The following is a 21815-nucleotide window of genomic DNA, read 5'->3' as shown; positions in this document are numbered from 1 at the left end:
TCCAGGCTGATTTTTATTTTGAGGGGGACAGTTTTGTAGTCCAGCATCACCAATAAGGACATGACATGGGGAGATGCAATGCTCTCCCATGTTGACAAGTACTAGGTCCAATATATTTGATCCTTGGGTTGGAGGGTGCATTATCTGGTCCAGAGTGTTTGTTTTGATAAAGCCTGGAAATATTGTGCCTGTGAGCTAGAAGTGATGTATGTTTCCCAATGTATAGAGGGTAAGTTAAAGTCTCCCATGAATGAGGTATTTGGTTAGATGGTGAGTACCCCTAGTATGTCTAGGTAAGAGATGTAAGCTTCATGGCTAATAAAGAGTAGCCTATAGCTGGCCAGGTCATAGTAGGAAACCTTGTCTATGGAGACTTGGATATGGATGAATTCCAGGGCATCATCCTGTTTAACCAACCTACAGTTGTATTTACTGCTAACATAGATTGAGGCACCACTACCTGTCACCCCTGTCTGTGCTGCTGTTGTTGCAAATGTGTGGAAGGCACTGTAGCCTTCCACTGCTGGAGAACTTTCTGCAGCTTTAAAGCAAGTCTCAGTAGCAGCACAGATGCCTACATTCTCCAGAGTGAGGAGAGCTTGTAACATGGGGAGTTTCTTCTTAAGCAGTAACACCTTAAGGTTGCTTTGATTTTTTTTTTGCTATGTTGGTAGCTTTGTACATTGCCTAAAAAATGTCTAGTGGGGCAGATAAAGTTTTAACCAATATCTGAATGCCCAGGAGGGACAAGTGCAGACCATCCTTGACAAAGCAAAGTGGTCTGTTAATCATGCTCTCCCCTGCTGATTGATATTGGATTCACCTGGAGTGACACCAGAAACTAAGTCAGTTATTAAAATCAGTCATTTTTATGTTCATACTGTGGCATCATTCTTGGTGAAGGTACCTGTTTGTGACACATATTCAGAGATATCTATAATGACTCTTTTCATATTGTCCAGTGAGGTACAGCTCAGTTCATCTGCACCCACATGGACTATGATATAATCATATCGGCACCTGTGGTGCAGTGACTTGAGTGCGTGCGTGATATCCTGGATTCTGGCACCAGACAGGAACCAGTGTCTTCTTCTTGTGCAGCAGGCTGGTGAGAGGAGTATTTGTGTGTCATCCAATAGCATCTCCTGTGGCAAGAATAATAGGTAAAGTGATTACTTGCTTTATGGGCATTGTTCTTGGAGATCATTGGGTGTAGGCTCATGTGTCATTTTAGGTGTTGCTCTTGGAGTGTGCTTTAGTGATTGCAGTTTGATAGCTTTGGAGGTCTTTGAGTTTTGTAGAGGTTTATTTTAAGTGCCTTAGCATATGGAGGTCTATGTGTGTGGTGAGTAGTATGTTTGAAGGATATAGTGTGTGTGTTCTTGACAACCTTGTTTGTAAGTCAGACTTTTGCCTCCAAGGAAGTTACATGTGTACATCTCTTAGCTGTATTAGCTTTTTCAAGTGTTAAAAGGCTGTCTGAGTACATGAGACAATTGCTACATTGTCTCATGATGCCCAGATTTACCAAGCTGGAAACAGAGACATTAGGAAATTGCAAATATATTTTGTCAGGACATATATTAGGGTTAGGCTATTATGGTTTAGGGTCTTGGCTTTACAGGGGTCACCTAAGTGATGTCTAGGGTGAACGCTATATGTTATATAGTGCTATGATCTCAGTGCTGTTTGACACACTAACTAGCTGCCCTAAGTTTAGCTCCACTCAAAGCCTTTCCATGTTTCCAGGTAAAGTCCTAAGTACTAACTTTATAGGTTTGCTACTATACAGGATCTGCTAACTGCCACTGAGCAGTGAATAGCTCTACAAAAATGTGCCTAATTTACAGCAGACAGAAAAAGCTGAAAACTAACTCCCGTGCACTCTGGCCAATAAATGACTACACTTTAAGCTTCCTGGAGTGCTTCCCAACACAGAGAGACTAGGTAAACACATTTTGTCACAAGATGGATGATATTGGAACTTCTTAATATAAAAGCACAGCAAAAGTAGCTCTCAAATGCAGATTAACACCCAACCAAGTCCCTAAGAAGCACTCTGGCTGATGAAACATTCTCACTTTAAGCCTCTCTGTGTGTTTCCCAACTCGGGCTGACCAGGCTACTTTACTACTGCCACAAGAATAGCAGTCTCAGTCTTCTGAATGTAAAAACACACTTTTATTAGCCAGAAGTGAAAAGGTACTAACTAGCCACCACAAGTAATTGTCACTTTAAGCCCCCCTTGTGTGTTTCCCAACTTGGACAGACCAGGCTACCTTTCTACTCTCACTAGAATTGCAGTCACAGCCTTCTTAATGTAAAAACACACTTTAGATAGACCAAAGTGAAAAAGTATCAGAAACAAATAAGATACCTAGCTACAAGAAGTAATTCTCACTTTAAGCCTCCCTGGGCATTTCCAACTTGGACTGATCAGGCTACTTTTATATTGACACTAGAATAGCAGTCCCAGTCTTCTTAATGTAAAAACACACTTTAAATAGCAAAAAGTGAAAAGGTATCATAAACAAGTGAATGAACTAGCTGCCAATAATTCTTACTTTAACCTTCTCTGCGCGTATTCCAGCTTGGATTGACCAGGTTTCCTTTCTACTGTCACTAGAATTGCAATTTGCAGTTCCAGTTATCTTAATGTAAAAACACATTTCAGCTAGCCACAAGTGAAAAGATACCAGAAACAAGTCTAATAACCAGCTATAAGCAATTGCAAGGTGATTCAAGGGTAAATAAGCCAAAAATGAGGAACACACACACTTTAAAACAGTTTCCAAGTACACTATCAGTCTAAGGGGAGAGATTTCCCATTTTTTTCTGTCAGCAACTAATAAAATTACCAGAGGAGATAAGACTGGGAGGAGCTCCTAGGGTCAGGTGTACAGAAAATGAGACTGGGAGGAGCTTCAAAGGCCAGGTATACAGAAGGGGCAGGCAGCTCAAAAGTATCCAAGTATAAAAGCATGGCAGAATCAAACTCAGAAAAACATCTAGACCCAGCACATAAACCAAAAAGCAATGCAGACTATAAAAATGCCTTAAATTAATGTTTTAACCTCAGGTAAAGCATAAACAACACACAATACTGATTTAAATTTTAAGATAAATGCAATTATAAATTGACGCAAGATGTCATCTAAATCGCTTTTCGTTCTTGCTATTGTGAGACACTTTGTAGTAACAGAAAGTGTTTCATCAGTATGTTTGCTTTCTTCAAGAAATAACCGTAACTGTATTTCAAATGTTTCAACAGACACAGCATCTCTGACTTACGTGCAGCTGCAGCTGTCTGTTATCCTGAGCTGGTGAGGATTTTTTATTTGCCTTCCTTCTCCCCCAGACTATATCTGAATATTTAATGTACAATCCGTGGAGATGCTAACTACACTGCATGTTCCATATTCTCAATGTTATCTTATAAAATGCAGTGTTCTTGTACACTCAGCTGAGCACTTATGTACTTGTGGTCATCCTTCTGGTCTCCATTAGATGATGATCCTTTGATAGAAATCTTATTCTCTGCACAAAAAAAAAAAAGAAAAACACTGAACCAGGGCATTGTCTTGTAATTCACATATTAAGTGATGGGTAGGATACCCAAACCCTAGTCACGGTACCATAGTCAGAGCTACAACACTTACAGTAGTGAAGCCAGCTAGTTCCTACAGGAACTGCTGAGAAGCCATTCCTACTCAAGAACATAAAATGACAGCAGTTATAATGCAAGGACAGCTAAGGCTGATAACAAGAAACAGTCCTCATGATTAGAGAGTGGAATGAAAGGTGTGAGGAGAAAACTGAACAAACCATAATAAGTGTTTTAGGAGTGATGGACAGGCATTAAAAAGACAGAGTAATAGGAATTAAATGAAGGGGAACTGAATATAAAAGCACTGAACAAATACATAAATGACATACTGAAACATGGTTGAACTCAGTCTGTTAATGATTGTTGATGGGTTATAATTTGCAGTGGGATATGAGAAAGATAAAATAAAGTGCGTACCACATTTAATCTAAAATACCCAACATTGAATGCAATAGTGTCAACTATAAAAGACTGAAAACAAAGTAAAAGAAACAGCCTTGGCACATTCAAAATCTAACTTCAAAAATCAAACAAAACGTTTTTTGCAGGGAGGCAAGCCCCCCTGCATTCCCCATGAGGGGGGTGGTACTCCCACCTCCTTTGCTAACTATATGAACTAACTTTGATATCGCACAAATAAAGCATGAGGGGAAAAAATCCCAAGCCCTGGATTTGTGCGATTTTGCATACCTGTCGATCAACTATCTATGATCGACTATACAGCAGCAGACCTAACACACACTCGAACGAATCACTAGCATGCAAAATAAATCATATACAATTAGCTGCATTTCAAACAATATATACTTTCAGGGAGAATATAAATATTAAATGCAGTACTTTAATATATGTTTTATATAACCATAATTGTACTTAATATATGTTTTATATAACCATAATTGTACTTAATATATGTTTTATATAACCATAATTGTACCATATCAGTATCCTTTCATTTTAAAAATGGCTTCCACTAATAATAACATATACGGATTATAAAACACTGAAGATAATTAGCATGTAACAGACAGGATTTGAACCCCATTGGATTACCTTACCTTAATGTCCCCTGCAGTCTATGTATGCATTGTAAAACATTTTGAATGGCCATTGCAGGCTGGAACCTTTCTCTCTTCATTTCCATGTGCTTGTAGGGTGAACTGACTGGTTTAAATATTGTTTCTCAGCCTTGAACTACTCTCTTTAAAGATGACTGCCAGCTACTTAAAGAGTCTGGGATACTTTCTTTTACACTATAAGATATTATATTAAATGAGATTCAATTTTGTATTTATGCATGTGTAGCCTAAACCATGGCTTATACACATTTTACAGAGTCTTCTTTTCATAATTTATGGAAAAATTATTTATTTGAAATTAGTGGTTGAGAAAAGTACATTGGAATAAAGCTTCTATTTATTACATCTTAGAAGCAGATACCAGAAAGGGATAGATTATTTTTGGTTCAGTAGGTTATTGGTAAGGAGTGCATACAAAGTGAAAACAGCAACTGTAGATGTTTTTACATGCTGCTAGCATTATTTAATAATTTAACAAAATAGAACACCAAACCAAAGGTTTTCTAGTTCTTAGCAGCTCTTTTTCAGGGATAACATATTTAATCACACTCAAACAATGAACTGTGCAGTCACTAACTAAGTCATGTTTAATAAGAGCTGAAGGGTGTGAAGGACTGCTTTCTTTATACATGGTAAAACTGACATGCCTTAATGATACTAGCCTTGTTCTCAGCATAGGCTATAAGGAGAATAAACATAACCAGCTGTCAGCTGGGCATGTTTATGAGCCATTTGGATTGGCTCATTGCATGTTGTGCCTCGGTAAGGTCATATCCATGACTTGCAGCTGACAAGGATGCCTTGCAAAATTTCCCATCACCTCTTTCTGTAGGGTCTATATTACGAGATAGAAACCTTAGGTAGTCGAATATCTAAAGGTCAATCACTAAATATCGAAATGTAAAAATCATGAGTGGCTGTTTCCACACAGGGAAACAATGCTGTTGGCCAAACTAAAAAAAAAAAATATTTAAACAGAAATCAAGTGGGGGGGCTTCACTCCCCCTAACTAAATATACCAACTCAGAGATCGCTCTACATTGTAAAAAGGGCAAAATCCACATAATGGCCAAATGACTTGTTTCCCTGCGTGGAAATATCTGTTTACGATTTTTGTTGTGTTGTGTCTTTCAGCTTTTCCCGGTTAGGGGTCGCCACAGCGGAACTCCGGTTCGCTAATGATTGGCAGTAGATTTTTACGTGCCGAGCTGCTGGCCCAGATGCACAACCTTCAATGAAGGTACACCCATTCACGCATGTCTCCACACAGAAGACGCTCTAGCTGAGAATCGAACAGGACAACTTCTTACTGTGAGGCAACAACACTACTGCAGCACCACCACCGCAGATCACCACCACCGCAGATTTACATTTCGATATTTAGAGATCAACCTTTAGGTATTCGAATACCTAAGGTTTCGATCTTGTGATACACACCCCTTTCTGTAGCTTGTGCAATATAGACACGTATGAGCATCAATCAACACTGGGAAATCTGGAGACCCACCTGGTGAAGGGCAACCTCTGGGAGCAGCTGATAAGAAAGTATTTATGGGAGGTGGATGTACTGAAAAGTTGCAAGACTGTAAGGTAGTTGTAGTTTGGTAGGGAAAAAGCAGTACACTAAAATTAGTGAATGAACCCATCCGTGATTTGGTGGGTCAGGGTTTGAGTCCCAGATTAATCATGGTTTTCTCTAGTGCTGTGTTTTCAAAATGCTTCTGACTGACGCAGACATATAATTGAGTCCTGGTTTGTTGATTTGTTAACACAGTCTCCTTCTTCTTCTTTGTTTAATTAATTGTGTATTTGTACTAGGAGGAAGCAAGTCCATTTAATTCAGAATTAACTCCATAGTGAGCCTGAACTGTTGGTAATAAATGGTGCGGGTCTGGCCCACTTACCTGGTAAAAATAAATATTTAAAATGTAATAAATTAAGACACATAAATGAATAGTTGTACTTCCTCATTTCTCATTGGTCTGTAAATTCTGTATGTTTTAGGGAGGGATGACATTTCAAAAGTATGGCTAATTCATAGCTTCTTTATCTTTAACTTCTTCAACAGATAAATGGCCATGGCAACCATAATAGTGAACCCAAGGGGGGTGGTTTGAGTCCCAGTTGAAGCATGCACTTTTTTTTAGTGTTGTAATCCTACATTTTATCAGTGCAAGATAAAATAGTCTGAACCCTGGCTTAAGGAGATTGTTGATGTACTTTTCACTTCCCCCTCTTTGTGTGCTTACACACACACACACACACACACACACACACACACACACACACACACACACACACACACACACACACACACACACACACGATACACACAATACACATCTGTCTGTCTACATAGTCATACATGCAGTCTCATGTAACACAGTGTTTATAAGAACGGGTGTTTTTGTTGCATGTGCTGGAAAACATGTGTGCATTTTGTATGTGCAAAATGTTTATTCTTCTTATATGCCCATTAAACACTGTAGTTGCTTTTGGCCCGGGCAGAAACATAAGAAATATACACGAGATACGCATATAAATACATGTATAAACAACTAAATGAGTGAATGAATGAATAAAATGTTAAGCAGTTGTTACTGCCAATGACATGCTGTTCCAAATTTAAGTGCAAACTGTGGACTACGTTATAAGTTACATGTGAGTGTCGCAGGGAAAATTGGATTATTAAATCCTACTCTCCATTTGTCAGCTGCAATTACTTCTTAATAAGTTGATTAAGGTTTTAAGTTTTCTCTTATCCTTAGTATTTGTGTAACCTTTTTATAGAATCTGTGAATTTTCACTGTTTGTCTGGAATTTAAGTTGTGTATTTGTAAATCACTGTCAAAATATCACATGCTAACAGTGATAAGCTATGTTATGTTGAACATGCTATTTTATTATTATGACATTGTTATATGTAGTTATTTTTTTCTGCTTATTGGTCAGGTCATAACTGGACCTGCTAACCTCTTTTTAGGACATTTAAAAATGTAATAGACCAGCAGGTTATTGTAACAACATACGTTTTCTGAATAAGAAGCATGAAACTCTAATGTCTGTCATTATTTATTGATTCTAATCCTTAGACATTTAGCAAAAAAAAATTATGGGTTAGGGCAAAAATACGAGGTAAAATCTGGGACATTCTGCAATATCAGGGACATTTGAGAGGTATGCTCTCTGAGACAGTATAGCTAAAAATAAATAAATAATTTAAGTTAACACATTTTCTCCCTATTTCCACTAGATGGTGCTCAAAATGCATGTTCTAATTCCAGTCTCTTTAAAACTGGGTATCTGCTACCTAGTAGAAATATATATTTTTATTATACATGGAAAAACGACTATCACTTTACTGTATATAATTAATCTATGTATAACTGCTATACCTTCTACTGAAATAGTGCTTTAAACAGTGACTTTGTGATTTAACTGCAATCTTTGTTTGTACATTTGTAGAAGTAAATATATTGCCTTTCTTCTCAGGTCTCCAGTGTAAACTGGAACTTCCCAGTAGCAGCTAACCTACTCAATAAACTGTAATAAATAAATAAATAAACAATAAAATTAAAATAGTGCATGAACATGCTGTAGCATATAAACACAGAAGTGGTCTCGGATGGAGTAAGTTTCCTCAAACCTTATAGTGCATTAGTAGTGTCATGACAGGAGGCACAGTAAATAACATGCAAACAGCAGACAGTCTAAACTCTACAAGGCTTCTATTGCAAGCTGAATTCGCTGGAATGTCTGTGTACCACATGGCAGATCGCATGTTAAGTAATTTAATTTATCCTTTGTTGACCAAGTTAATTCCACTAGGCTGGTGGCCTCTTTCAGGGGAGACCTTAAGTGGTATTTATACTACTAGGGACATTTGGCCCGGACATTTGGGGAGTTCCCTACTCTTCTTGATAGGTGCCATGATATTTTTTTACATCTATCTGAGCTACCATCAACTTGAGTAGATGAGACCATGGCTTAATGTCTTATCAACATGTCCTACATGGACTGACTCAAAACCCTGTCACTATACTTGGTATCCTACAGACTGCTAAGAGGTGACGTGTGTCTGGCATACAAGGCAACCTGTGACCCATTACTGATTGATTTACTGCACATAAGCAAGTCAAACTGCATCAGAAATATTTGATCCAGGGATCTAAAACTCTTCTGCAACTTCAACAGAATGGTTTGGAGGGACAGGTATATTTCGCAGGGGATACTGCGCTGTGGAACAGACCCCCCATCCACATAAAACAAAGTTCATTCCTCTCCATTTTCGGTCTCAAGTTAGATCTATGGATGGGAAGCAGAAATGTTACCCTAGAACTGCCCCTGTGTTTGGCTATGGAAAAATAAAAAAGCCAAATGGAGAAATATTGAACGGAAGACAATGAAACAGAAAATTACCGAAGAATGACATAATTGAAAAAAAAAGTCATTGAATGGCCATAGTCGGACAACATTGCAAACACACCCAACCAAGGTGGGGTGCACCCTCCACCCCTGTAACTATGTATACTAACTCCAATATCGCGCTACAGTGGGGAATAGGGAACATTTAAAAGGTTTCCCCTTCACTTAACTTACGCATTGTGTTACTTCCTGGTTGTTGGCCAACTATGGCCATTCGATGAATTTATTTTTGATATCATTGTTCAGTAATTTGTCAGTTTTTCTGTCTTCCATTCGATATTTCGCCATTCAGGTTTTTTATTTTTCAGTAGCCGAATATAGACCCATACTAGTAATGGACAGAGGCAGCTCCAAAATGCTATATCCCATGCATGAGTCCCCTCAAATTATCTATCGTATGATGCCAGTTATTCTTATTAGGGGTAATATAGAATTATAAACCATGGGATGAGTAAGGCCAGTCTATAATTAAATGTGCTAGGTTATTTAGAGCACAAAAAGGGACATTAGCTAGGCCTAAAATTGTCTGCAAAGGCAGCTGTCCTAGTACTTGCCTATAAAGGACAACACACTCAGGAGTATAGCATTCTAAAGGATGACACACTCAGGAGTATAGTATTCCCCCTACTTCTGCACTGTAGTGTCTCTAATCTCTAATCATTACTCTCAACTGTCCAGAATTTCATAGAATGTCCAGACTTTACTTTATATTTTGTCTGTTCCTCATAAAATTTTGGTTTTCTGGCTAATCACTGGCTAAATATTGAGAGCTGTATTCAGAAAATAATGACAGACATTTGAGATTCAGACTTCACAACCAGCAGAAAATTCATGCTAATACAAAACCTTTTATTCTATCAAATTTCTAAGGTTGTAAGATCAATATTTAAAAATTGTTACTATTTTTAGGCCTTTGCTGTCCATTTGTTATGGCTTTGTACAGATTTCTTGCTCTAAGAGGTTGAGAGGTATTGTCTTCTACAAATGAGTGTAGTTTCTTCTTTAGAGCTACACAGTGTCTTGGTTCTGCCATTTTACCAACTACTAGACCTTTGGGCTGTGAATATTTCCATTGCCTTTGGATTTTTATTTTGATCTGGAAGTCTGGTAGCTTTCTCTAGTTTCTGCAGGACTGTGGTCAGCTATTTTGCCCTCCCCCCGTCTTTAAGCTGAGGAAAAAAATAAAGGTCCACTTGTGTACCAAAAAAATAAAGGTCCTCTCCTCCAACTTTATAACTGAAAAACAAAACAAAAGAAAGAAAAAAAAGCTCTTTCTACTTTTAAAATTGTAACAAACTACTTTCCTCATTTGTAACAAGGAGAGCGGCTTACTACAGCTTATAGCACTACAAAAGCAGTATCATCATTCGTTCCTGAATACCAGTGCAGAAATAAATGCTGGTACTGCCGATTGTGCCCCTACCATCTTGAGCCCATGATGACTACCCTTTTCACCCGACCCTACCTACACTTTTGGGTTTCTGTCATTGTATACTTTTGTTTCTGTTAATTTCTTTACAGTATTTCCTATACTTTATGTCACTTTTTCAGGCATCAAAAAAGTAGTCAAAGTAGGTAATCTGCTTTTCCGCCTTTTGTCTACCAGAAACCGAGACAGTGAAAGACTGAGTCCCTACAGTGGAATATTCCTGTTTTCTGGAATTCTGAGATAACAATACACATAACTTTTTCTATAGCTGTTTCTCACAAGATTTTAACTGTTTTGAAAGTTCTTTCCATATGTCCTTTGGACTAAGGATAGTGTGGACTGGATATTACATGTTTCAGTTTTTTTCTCATGTACAAATATTCTGAATTCCTCACTTCTATATAATATACTGTTGTCAAGTATAAGAACATTAGATATCCTTCATATGGAGATCTGGATGGAGAGACGATAAAATCAGCAAAAAATGGAGAGTAATAGTGCTGGAATTGAATTCATCCTAGTGTCTTGGTGAGTACCTTCATGAGGTGGACCCTGTTTTTACAAAATCTCACCAAGACGACACTGATCTATAGACTGTATTTTATATAACCTGTATCACTGGCAGAAGTAGGTTAAAAATAAAAAAGACAGCTGGTTGCACAAGTCCCAGGATTAAAAAGTGTCCAATTCTGGTAAGCGCATTGGTGCCAGAACTGAAAAAAAATGGCAGTGTAGAATTCTCAAGACATGGAAACATTCCTATAATGAGGTTAGCCCAGTCTGAGGGAGTGGTTGGCCTCCCTGCTGTAGAAGGAAGTAGAAGTCCACAAAAAACCCCCACAAAAACAGACAGGCCAAATAAAGAGCCATAAAGACGACAGAGTAAATTTATTGAGGATAAGAAATAAATCATGTATTGTTACTATTATGCAAGAAGCTCAGAATTTCCGGATGGAAGATATTCAAAAAGATTGAGAGAAATTAGAGAAAAGGAAAATACTTGCACAAAAAATAAAAACTGTCAAAAGATTCAAATGCAAATTTCTGTTCATTAATACAACAGATTCTTGAGGAACATTATATAGATCAAGAAACCTTGGGGCATTTGGAAAAAGAAGCAACCGAGGAAGTGCTTAAATATAAAGAACAAAACGTAGAGATTTTTGAAAGGTATAAAAAAGAAACATGGATATGGAAAAGAAAGAGAGATCTGATATGGTGTAATATTTATGCAAAGGAGAAAGCCAAACTAATCAATAAAAAAGCAGTCCCAAAGATATTTGAAGAGAAATACAGACAAAAGCACCCAGATGTGGAAAATTTCACAATACAAAAATAAAATCACAATGGGGAATGCTGAACAAATGATTAGTAAATTAGAAGTTAAACAAATAGAAACTGAAGTTATAGAATACATGTGAAGTGAGGGACTTAGTGTAGAAAGTCTAACACAGGTTATGTCACAGCATGATGGAAGAATGAGTCGCCAAAGTAAGGAGAAAGGTGGAGCAGGAGATTTCTGAAGAAGAAATATGGACATGGGAAAGAAAAAGAGATTTAATATAGTGCAATATTTATGCTAAGGAGAAAGCAAAACTTACCAATGCAAAAAAGAAGACCCAAAGATATATGAAGAGAAATACAGGCAAAGGTATTCGGATATGGAAAATTTTGCAATACAAAAAATAAGAAAACAAAGATGGGAAGTAGAAAAAAAAGATTAGTAATGGAGAAGTTAAAGAAATAGAAACTGAATTTATGGATTACATGTGAAGTGAAGGATTTAATGTAGAAAATCCAACTCTGGTAACACCACTGGATGATGGAACAGTGAGTACTCAAATTAAGGAGAAATAGGTGGAACGGGAAGCATCTGATCAGTTGCCACATGAAGATACTCTAGAGCCTTCAGTAGGAAACCAGTACAAAAGTTCAGCAAGAGGTGCACAGCAAGGGAAGGAACAGAAAATGGTGACAGGCAATGTTGTGGAGTGATAGGCCAGTGAGTTCCCATATGAAAGAGCAACGGTTAATGTTGCAGCTGAAGAAAATTTGTCACAGGAAGATATTCTGGAACTTTCTGTAGTATGCCCACCAAAAACTGTGACTAAAGAATGCGCCCCAGGTTTAGAAGAAAAAGATCTACGGGAGCATTTGCTTGATTTAGTGGAGATGGATATACATATTAAGATCAATGAAAGAAATAGATTGAAGAAAGTCAATAAGACCCAAAATGTTAGACGTCTGACAAAACAAATGAACACAGTAATCAAAACTATTAACAGAGATTCACATGATATAACAAAAGTAAATCGGATATATTACTGTATAGAAAAAATAATAACAGATAAAGTCTTACCACAAAAATAAAGGGCAATAAGTGAAAGGAAGGGAAGATGTCAAATAGAGAAAACTATAAAGCACTTAAGACTAGAAATGTCACTGTTAGAAGAGTGTAGAAGAGTATGCTTTGTTTTCCTCTTCAAATCAAGCAACGTGACACACTATCTTCTTTAAGGGATTAGACATGTGGATGGGCATTCAAAAATTCACCCCAGTGTGACTAGTCTATCACCTTGAAAAAGGAGGGGAGGTCTAAAGGTGAGGTCTGGCAAGGCATAAATGGCCAAATAGCCCAGTTGCCTTGTGCATTCTATGAATCTATGATTCTGTGGAATATATGTGTATATTGTATATCATATGACATACATACTTACTAATTACTGTAGATATCTCATTAACATTTAAAGGTATATTCCCCAAATCTAATAAACATACCATTTAGTGGAGAAAACTGCAACTCAAATGGCAACTAGAAGAATGCGGTCTTCTCAATATTAACTTCCTGAATTTACATGTCTTAGAATGCTACCACATGTATTGGCTCTTCTGTAAGATCACAGTCGTGTAACCCATGTTTCACTATTTTTTGGGAGTGGTTGTCTTTTCCCTACCACTGTGTGACTATGAAGTTGGTACATATAAGTAAGGGAAGGGCAAATGAAGAAGCCCTCAACAAATGGTGCAGGGGTTTAATATTTTTGCTTAAACTTTTCTTGACTATCGTCTTGGTCTATGCATTGTTTGAGTTTAATTCATCCATCTTGCCTTCAGCTGGTTATGTGTTGTCTGCATGACATGAATCCCTTTCATTGGAATTTCCACATCTTGTTTAATTCTGCTTCATCATGTTTCACTCATCAGGTTAGTTTGTATGTATTAACTTATAGAAACATTTCACAACAAGTGAGGGTAGGCACCACAGACTTAAACTGGGATTTAGAGATGCTACATATGTCAGGTAAGTACAAAGCTAGGTATGTAGGTCATCATTCCTGCTAGCAACGGAGCCAGCTTTCAAGTGGACAGTTTCAGGCCTTCCTGCTGAGGTGTAATAGAAACAAAGAGGCATTACTCAGACATGGGGTTAATGTCACTGGGGCAGATTAATCTCAAGGATCAACAGAGGAATGAACGTGTGGTGTCATGCATACGTCAGTGTCTGAGGGGCACAGGGTAATATTTAATTATTATTCCGGGGTAAATATTGTAATGAAGGTAATCCATAGTCTTTGTAGTCTGAGAATGACAAGTTCAGTGAAGAAAATCCACTTTTAGGGTTGAGCAGTAGGAATGAAGGGGTAAGGACTAGGTGTACAGAAAACAGTGTAAGAAAGTTGTTTTCATTACATTTTTTTAAGAACTAATGAAAGCAGACACTTTTAATACAGTGCTCTGTACTAGCAGCTTCCCAAACCACAAGGAGAGGGAGGGTTAGAATGCACCCCAGATGTGGTGTGGTCACAAAAAGAAAAAAAAAACAATTTGGGAGGTCAGGAAAATCAAAGTAAAGGTATAGATCAGGTAGAAGATAAGAAAAAAGGTGTCCAAACAAAGAAGTAGCTTATCATAACCCACTAAAGCTTGACCTCAAAATTCCAATGAAAGCTAGTAAGAAAGGATAAACTAAGCAGGTTAAATTCTTAAAGGACTACGTTTTCACTAAATGTTAACTGTATAGAGGATTATGATTGGCTCTCTGTTCATAACCAACTTGTTATGCATTGGCAAACATGGATGTCGAGAAATTCATTTTGACAGCACAGCGAAGTGAAAATACGGGTTGATGGCATTGAAGTGTAGTTGTTCTATTATAAGCATGCTTTGTAAAGTCTGGAATTTATACAAGTATCACTATTCCATCCTTCAGTAGTCATAACAGTTTTATCAAATAATGTAATTCATCTGACAAGAACCAAAATAAAATAAAATCACATCCCCAGAGTGGAATCAAGTGAGAGCAATTGGTTACGTTGGAGCTTGTTAGAATTGTAAACTATATTCTTCAGTAAGGACAAAGTAAATGTTTTACAAGTAAACGTCCCCAGCATATCCTTGAGAATGTAAAGGCTAGACTTCTTAAGATTCTGAGAGATCAAATGCATAGTAAGTAGGGTCTATATTAGATAAATGAAAGTTTATCTTATCGAACGCTGACATGATCGAAAATCCCGGACTCAAAACCACAATAGTGGGGGCTGCACCCCCCACACCCCCCACTAAATATATATTCCAAGTTCGAGATCACATTACAGTGAGGAAATGGCAAATATTCCCATCTTTACTGCACCATCGTCTCACAATTGCGGTTTCGAGTTCCGGGATTTTTGATCATGTCAGCATTCGATAAGATAAACTTCCGTTTATCTAACATAGACTCAGTAAGTACTTATGAACCTGCAAAGAATGCATTTTGTTACTTCATCACTTATCAAAAACAATGTTTCTACACCTATAATATAAAAATAACAGAACCCAACATAATTTCTTATAGAAGGCTTTGCCCCATGGCAAAATAAATATGTTTTAGTAAATGTAGCTTTATTTTTATTCCATAAAAAAACTGCTTTCATTCAACTATAGCATCTATAGATGCAAGAAGGTAAAGTCTTCTCATAGACAGAAGAGGTCACCTTAGTGCCATACTGTTCCATATTTCCAGTACCACTTACAATGTTCCCTAAATGTCAAATGTCAAAGGTAGCACCTCAGTTGACCACCAGCTAAGAATGAATATGGAATGCCATTTTTCAAAGTTTGCCATACTACAGAGAGCCATTATCTGGCACAAGTAGATTGTGGGCAAGATAAAATGAGGTATGTCCTTGATTTGCTTGGCAGGCTACTTTTAAAGCATTTGTTGACACATCAGTCAGTGTCAGAAAAGCGTAAGATACAGTCTCAAGTTCAGTGCATGGAACACTACAGACACTGGCATAGTCTCAGCATACAGATGTGTCTTTTACTTACAAGACATCCTGGTCGTAAAGATGCTAAGATGGGTGTTATTCATCCCTGACATCAGTAACTTCAGCAGGCATATCTGCAATGCCAAACTGCAGATGATTACTTTTCACTCCTTATGTCACATTGCGTCAGAGAGTTTGGATGATATCATGAGACATACCTCATATGACATTGCAGCATGTTGACATGCTTCAGTCATTAGCATTGATAGCGCTGACTCTGCCCTTCACTGTTCAGTTTTCTTGATCAAAGTTTATCGTCAGCCATTCTCCTCTGTTTGTGCTGTTGTACAACATGTTATATACCAACATGCAATCATGCAAGCTCTTCTTCAACAAGTTGCCGTTCTCTACTCTTTCCTCTGCTTTGGAAATTGCTTTTAAATTTCAGTTTTAGTCCATCAGTGATCTAGGATGCTACATACACAACCAGACCATCATATTCTTTGTAGCCTGATGACTGATTTAGTGTTAAGCAGGTTTAGGCATGTTGATCTTATAAAGACATTTGACTTTTATCTGTTAGTCAACAACTGTCTGTGTGTAGGTAGTACATCTGGAATATTTTGGGTTGTTTTAGTCTTTGCTCTAAGTCTTTTGCTCCTGCAGTACATAATGCTAACTTTTAGGCTCAGTTCTTGCTATAGAATATTAAGGTACTGGCTGCAATGATGTAGCTGTTGCAGGAAAGGGGTCTTTTGGTTTTCACGTGCCTAGATACCTCACACATGGTGGTCCCTCTACAGATTCTCAGTCAATGACCTGGATTTTGGATTTACCATTGTTGCAGGCCCTGGCAACGACTATTAACATTCTGCTGCTGCTGCATAGTATTTCCTTCCTTTACTGGTCCTTTCTGTCCTGAGTACAGGCATGCCTGCCAAGTTTAATGGTTCTGGGCCTTCACTACTGGCACTGTGCACCTTCATATGAGGATGCCTTATTGGATGGTAAACACTCATTGGCTGTAGAATCATCACTCACTCTATGATCTTAGATCATTGGTGCTGCTCCCCTGAATATTCAGTGTGCTCCACCAATGGAGTGTGTATCTCTCTACCTAGCTTCATCTCTTTGACACGATAGCTCACCACCTTGCTTCATGAAAGTGGAATAACCGTGAGAGGCTGTCACACATCAACCTGATGGAGTTAACTTTCCACCACAGCGCTAAGAATAGTGAAGCCACAGAAATGGCCATCTGAATTCTTTCCCTAGGAAAGAATTTGCTGTTCTGCAGCTTTGCTATTCTTAGTGTTCACTGAATAGTGTTCGATATCAGAACATTCAAAGTTTTAATACTTCAGTGTTCTGATATAGACCTGCCTTAATGCTTCCCAGTGTGGAGTATTTTTCTCTGTGTGCAGAAGTAATTTAACCTTAGATGGTGCACTTGCATGTGTATTTGACCTGCCGTAGATACTTATTTAATGTGAGCATAATTTATTTCATGAGGAAGGTGTATGTTTCTTCTATCATTGGGCATCATGCCTATTATGACCTTGAAGAGATCAAATCTTTAGTACAGGTGGATTAAGCAGTTTTTGAAGGAATTCCTTTATTCCTCTACCTTGACAAAGAACTGTTTTCCTTGTTGGAAATTGACTTTCTTGTTTGGCAGCCTCATACATATACCGTTTGAGTCATGGTTTCTCAGACTGAATGATCACATGTATATGTCATGATAATGTAAAAAAACTAATGTCTTTCGGCTTTTCCCGGTTAGGGGTCACCACAGCGGAACTCCGGTCCGCTAATGATTGGCAGTGGATTTTTTTACGGTGCCGAGTTGCCAGCCCGACGCCCAACCTTCAAAGAATGCACACCCATTCATGCACGCACCTACAATGCCTACATGTTTTTATAGTTTGGCATTATCTGATCATCTTAGCTTCCTTTTTGTTTTATTTTATTTTTGTATATATTTATTTATTAACCTATTTACCTAATGTATTTATTGCAAATGGCAGCTTGCCATGATTAGGTGGTCAGAACATTTACTCAGCGTACCGTCCCTGGCTGCCAGCATGTATATCTGGGAAGTATGTATGCCCCTAAACATAAGAGCTAGACAGCAAAGAAGAATTTGTCACGATAGGGCTATCATGATTGGGATCATACCTATATATCCGCTGCAAATGGGTTTTCAGAGATAGCAATACAGTAAGGACTTTAATTTCATATATCCTTGATTTGCAGCTAGTTATTACATGTCAGCAACTTAAGTATTCAGATCAATGAAATTGCCCCATTTGTTGTATTATATTTGGTGAGACATGATTGAACATACCTGTGCCTTACTCATGCTGAAGGACTACCCAGCATGCACCTGGAATGCTTTAACAGCTGATGGCAGTCATTTTTATTATATTTTATTTACTTTTTGGTTATTGGGGTAGAGCATTGATCATAGCATGGGCAATTACAGACTCAGTATTAATACACCAGACTCACCAAGAGGTGTTCCTTTAGACAATACTGAAGCTCTGTTGCATATGCTTATGCCACATGATACAGGATTCACATTTGTTGAATTCACTTTAAATGAAGATGCAAAAACAAAATATACTGATTATGCATTTGATTTAAGTGATTGCCACACATTTCTATTAAATGCCCAGGTAGTCACTTGGCTTAACCAAGCCAGGTACCTGCTGATGTTTTACACCTCATTAACAATGGTGCTCATGGAACGCCTTTTAAAAAATGTAAGTACATAACACTAGTCTTAACATAAATTTAAAAGAATTCTACAAATAAACTTAAACACAGCAGCACTAGCATATAGAACTAGAAGAAAAACTCTGAACAGATGGGTACAGCGATTTAAGTTAATATTTACGAACATAGTCTATGTGTAAACTTTTTCTGTTTAACGCTGGACTGTTGAATGCATTCTATTTTCTGTGGTAGCACTAATGTTATTCTTATACAAAAATGTTTCATTTATGATTTTATGCACAGCAGTATATCTCCCATTTTGTTCTGTTTTAGATTTGCAGTCCACATGTATACATTACCTTTTCAGAAACTTGCCAGTCAAAACAATGACATTTTCACATTTACTTTACTATTGTGAATTGTGTATTGTTATTTCATGTTTTGCATTGTAATCGATGTTATCACCTACAGATCCATAACCTGAAATGGATTTCAACAAACTAATTAAAACAAGTGACGAGGATCGTGAGAGCAAGTATGGGTACGTCTTTGGAGTTTCTGGGCCAGGTAGGTGCAATTTCTAACACTTCAGGTCTTATTGAAATTTGACTACTAATGTGTGTATACAGTATTATACAATATGTGTATATGTATGTATATATATATATATATATATATATATATATATTTTTTTTTATACATATTTATAATTTATATATATAATAAACATGCATGCATTTGTGTGTGTTTGTCTGCTTTTTTGTACCCAATGATTGCTACATGCAGATGTGTGCACATATGCTGTTATGTGCAAGTATAGTGGCTAGTGTGTGTGCATGAGTGCATCATAATGTGCACATCAGATAAACATGCTAGAAGGATGATGAAAAGCATTTCCTCATGACTCTTAACAGATACCCATGGTGCAAGTTAGTAAGCTGATAAAACAAAAAGTGAAATACAGCCTACTAGACTGAAGTACTGCAAACCAATAAAAATAAAAGTCTGACCATGCAGCACTAATTCAACATAACATTTAGTGAGTGCTCTTGTTAAATTGAAAAGACTTCGTCAGAATGATAAAACACACAGGAAATGAATCATTTAAAGAGTGCAAGTCATGTGATCAAAAAAATCAATCAAGATTATTTCACTTTATTGTATTTCTCTTTCAAAATACAGTTGATGGACACATAATCATTTAATACTGGTGGTCTATCAGTATCTAATTTCAGTTTTCAAAATTGTTTTTTTTTGCAAAAATTATTTTGCCAGTCACTAACTCCCATCCTAATGTTGAACGTTCTCTAACACAAAAAAGAAAAACTTATTGAAATTCAAACAAACAAGACTGTGTTTTGCCAGAACATTTTTGCGGTCATTCTTCCTTATAACAGTGGCTGCGGTGGTGCATCAGTTAGTGTTGTCACCTCACAGCAAGAGGTCCTCCAGTTCGATTCTTGGCTGGGGTGCCTTCTGTGTGGAGTCTGCATGTCCTTCGTGTGGTCATGTGGTTTCCTCTGGGTGCTCTGGTTTCCTCCCACATTCAAAAAGACATGCAGTAGGTGAATCAGGCACTCTAAATTGGCCGTAGGTGAGAGTGTGTGTATGAGCGAGTGGTGTGAATGAACTACCACAGCGGGGCTAGCCACCCGGTGGTGTAAACCTTGGCTCAAGATGATCATCACTGCTAAAGTAACACCCCGACCCCATTTGCAAAATGGGAAAAGGGGTTGAGGATGGATGGATGTTGGTAAATTCTGTCACCGGATATTCATGTCACCCTTGCAATAGAAATGCGGTTTAACACCCAGCTTACTGGGAAGACCATCAAAGTGGTCAAAAAAACTTGCCAGTGCTTGGATATAATATTACTGATTTGTTTATTGTCACTGGAAAATGGCAAGCACATAGACTTGAAATGAGCACTACAATTGCTTTGTACTTTATTGTTACCATTAATGTGTAGAGACTTTCATAAAATATGGGCATAACTATCATGTTTTAGGTAATTTAGAATATCAAGGCCTGTTTAAAGAAGGCTAAACCATATTGAACATTCAACCTGTGGGTTGGTATGACAAAATGTGGTACCTGCAAACAGTATAAGTACATCATCTTCTTTCGGCTGTTCCCATTAGGGGTCGCCACAGCGGATCATCTGTTTCCATTTCTTCATGTCCTCTGCATCTTGCTCTGTCACACCAACCACCTGCATGTCCTCTCTCACCACATCCATAAATCTTTTCTTAGGCCTTCCTCTTTTCCTGTTACCTGGTAGCTTCATCCTTAGCATCTTTTTCCCAATATACTCAGCATTCCTCCTCAGCACATGTCCAAACCAATGTAATCTTGCCTCTCTGGCTTTGTCTCCAAACCTTCCAACCTGGGCTGACCCTGTAATATACTTATTCATAATCCTGTCCACCCTCGTCACACCCAGTGCAAATCTTAACATCTTTAACTCTGCCACATCCAGCTCAAACTCCTGCCTTTTTGTCAATGCCATTGTCTCCAACTCATATAACATAGCTGGTCTCACTACCCTCTTGTAGACCTTCCCTTTCACTCTTACTGGTACTCGTCTGTCACAAATCACTCCTGACACTCTTCTCCACCCACTCCATCCTGCCTGTACTCTCTTCTTCACCTCTCTTCCACACTCACCATTACTATGAACTGTTGATCCCAAGTATTTAAACTCATCCACCTTCGCCACCTCTACTCCTTGCATCCTCACCATTCCTCTATCCTCCCTCTCATTCACACACATATATTCTGTCTTAGTCCTGCTGACCTTCATTCCACTTCCCTCTAGAGCATATCTCCATCTTAAACAGTGTAAGTACATCAATGTTAGTAAATATGTGTAAGTAAATATTTAGGTAATAGAACTATTTATTGTAAAGAATGTTTCAATCCATCTTATTATGTGGGTAAGAAAAGGCTTAAGGGAATGTTCAACATCATGATGGAACTGGCAAAATTGATCATGTGTCAGTTTCATTTTGTTTTGTCACCCGATGAAGCCTTTTCAATTGGATGTGTGTGTGTATTTGTGTGGTGTGTGTGTGCGTGTGTGTGTGTGCATGTGTGCGTGTGTGTGTGTGTCTGTGTGGTGTGTGTGTGTGTGTGTGTGTGTGTGTGTGTGTATGTGTGTGTGTGTGTGTGTGTGTGTGCACATACTCATGTTTTTGCATGTAACAGTATTACTGTGGAAGTGGCAATAGTTTTTCATCCAATATCTGGAGCTAAACAACACCTTACTGTTTCTGCTTTATAACTGGTTCACACTCACATAACTCCAT

At 37.9% G+C, this 21815-nt stretch overlaps 1 protein-coding gene across 1 annotated transcript in view; it reads left to right on the top strand.

The window, feature by feature from the left end:
* Positions 1-21815, top strand: part of LOC122816888 (V-type proton ATPase catalytic subunit A) — a 449147-nt gene that overhangs the window by 19150 nt on the left and 408182 nt on the right. Inside the window, exon 2 of the mRNA XM_044089962.1 lies at positions 18979-19074. Coding sequence (XP_043945897.1) covers positions 18993-19074 — 82 coding nt within the window. The 5' untranslated portion in view covers positions 18979-18992. The remainder of the gene's footprint in view (positions 1-18978; positions 19075-21815) is intronic.

Source organism: Protopterus annectens, chromosome 12.part0 (assembly GCF_019279795.1).
Source record: "Protopterus annectens isolate FY-2018-M chromosome 12.part0, PAN1.0, whole genome shotgun sequence".
Lineage (NCBI taxonomy): Eukaryota > Metazoa > Chordata > Ceratodontiformes > Protopteridae > Protopterus > Protopterus annectens.
Note: the sequence above shows the minus strand (reverse complement) of the source record. Positions and strands in the feature narration are given on the sequence as shown.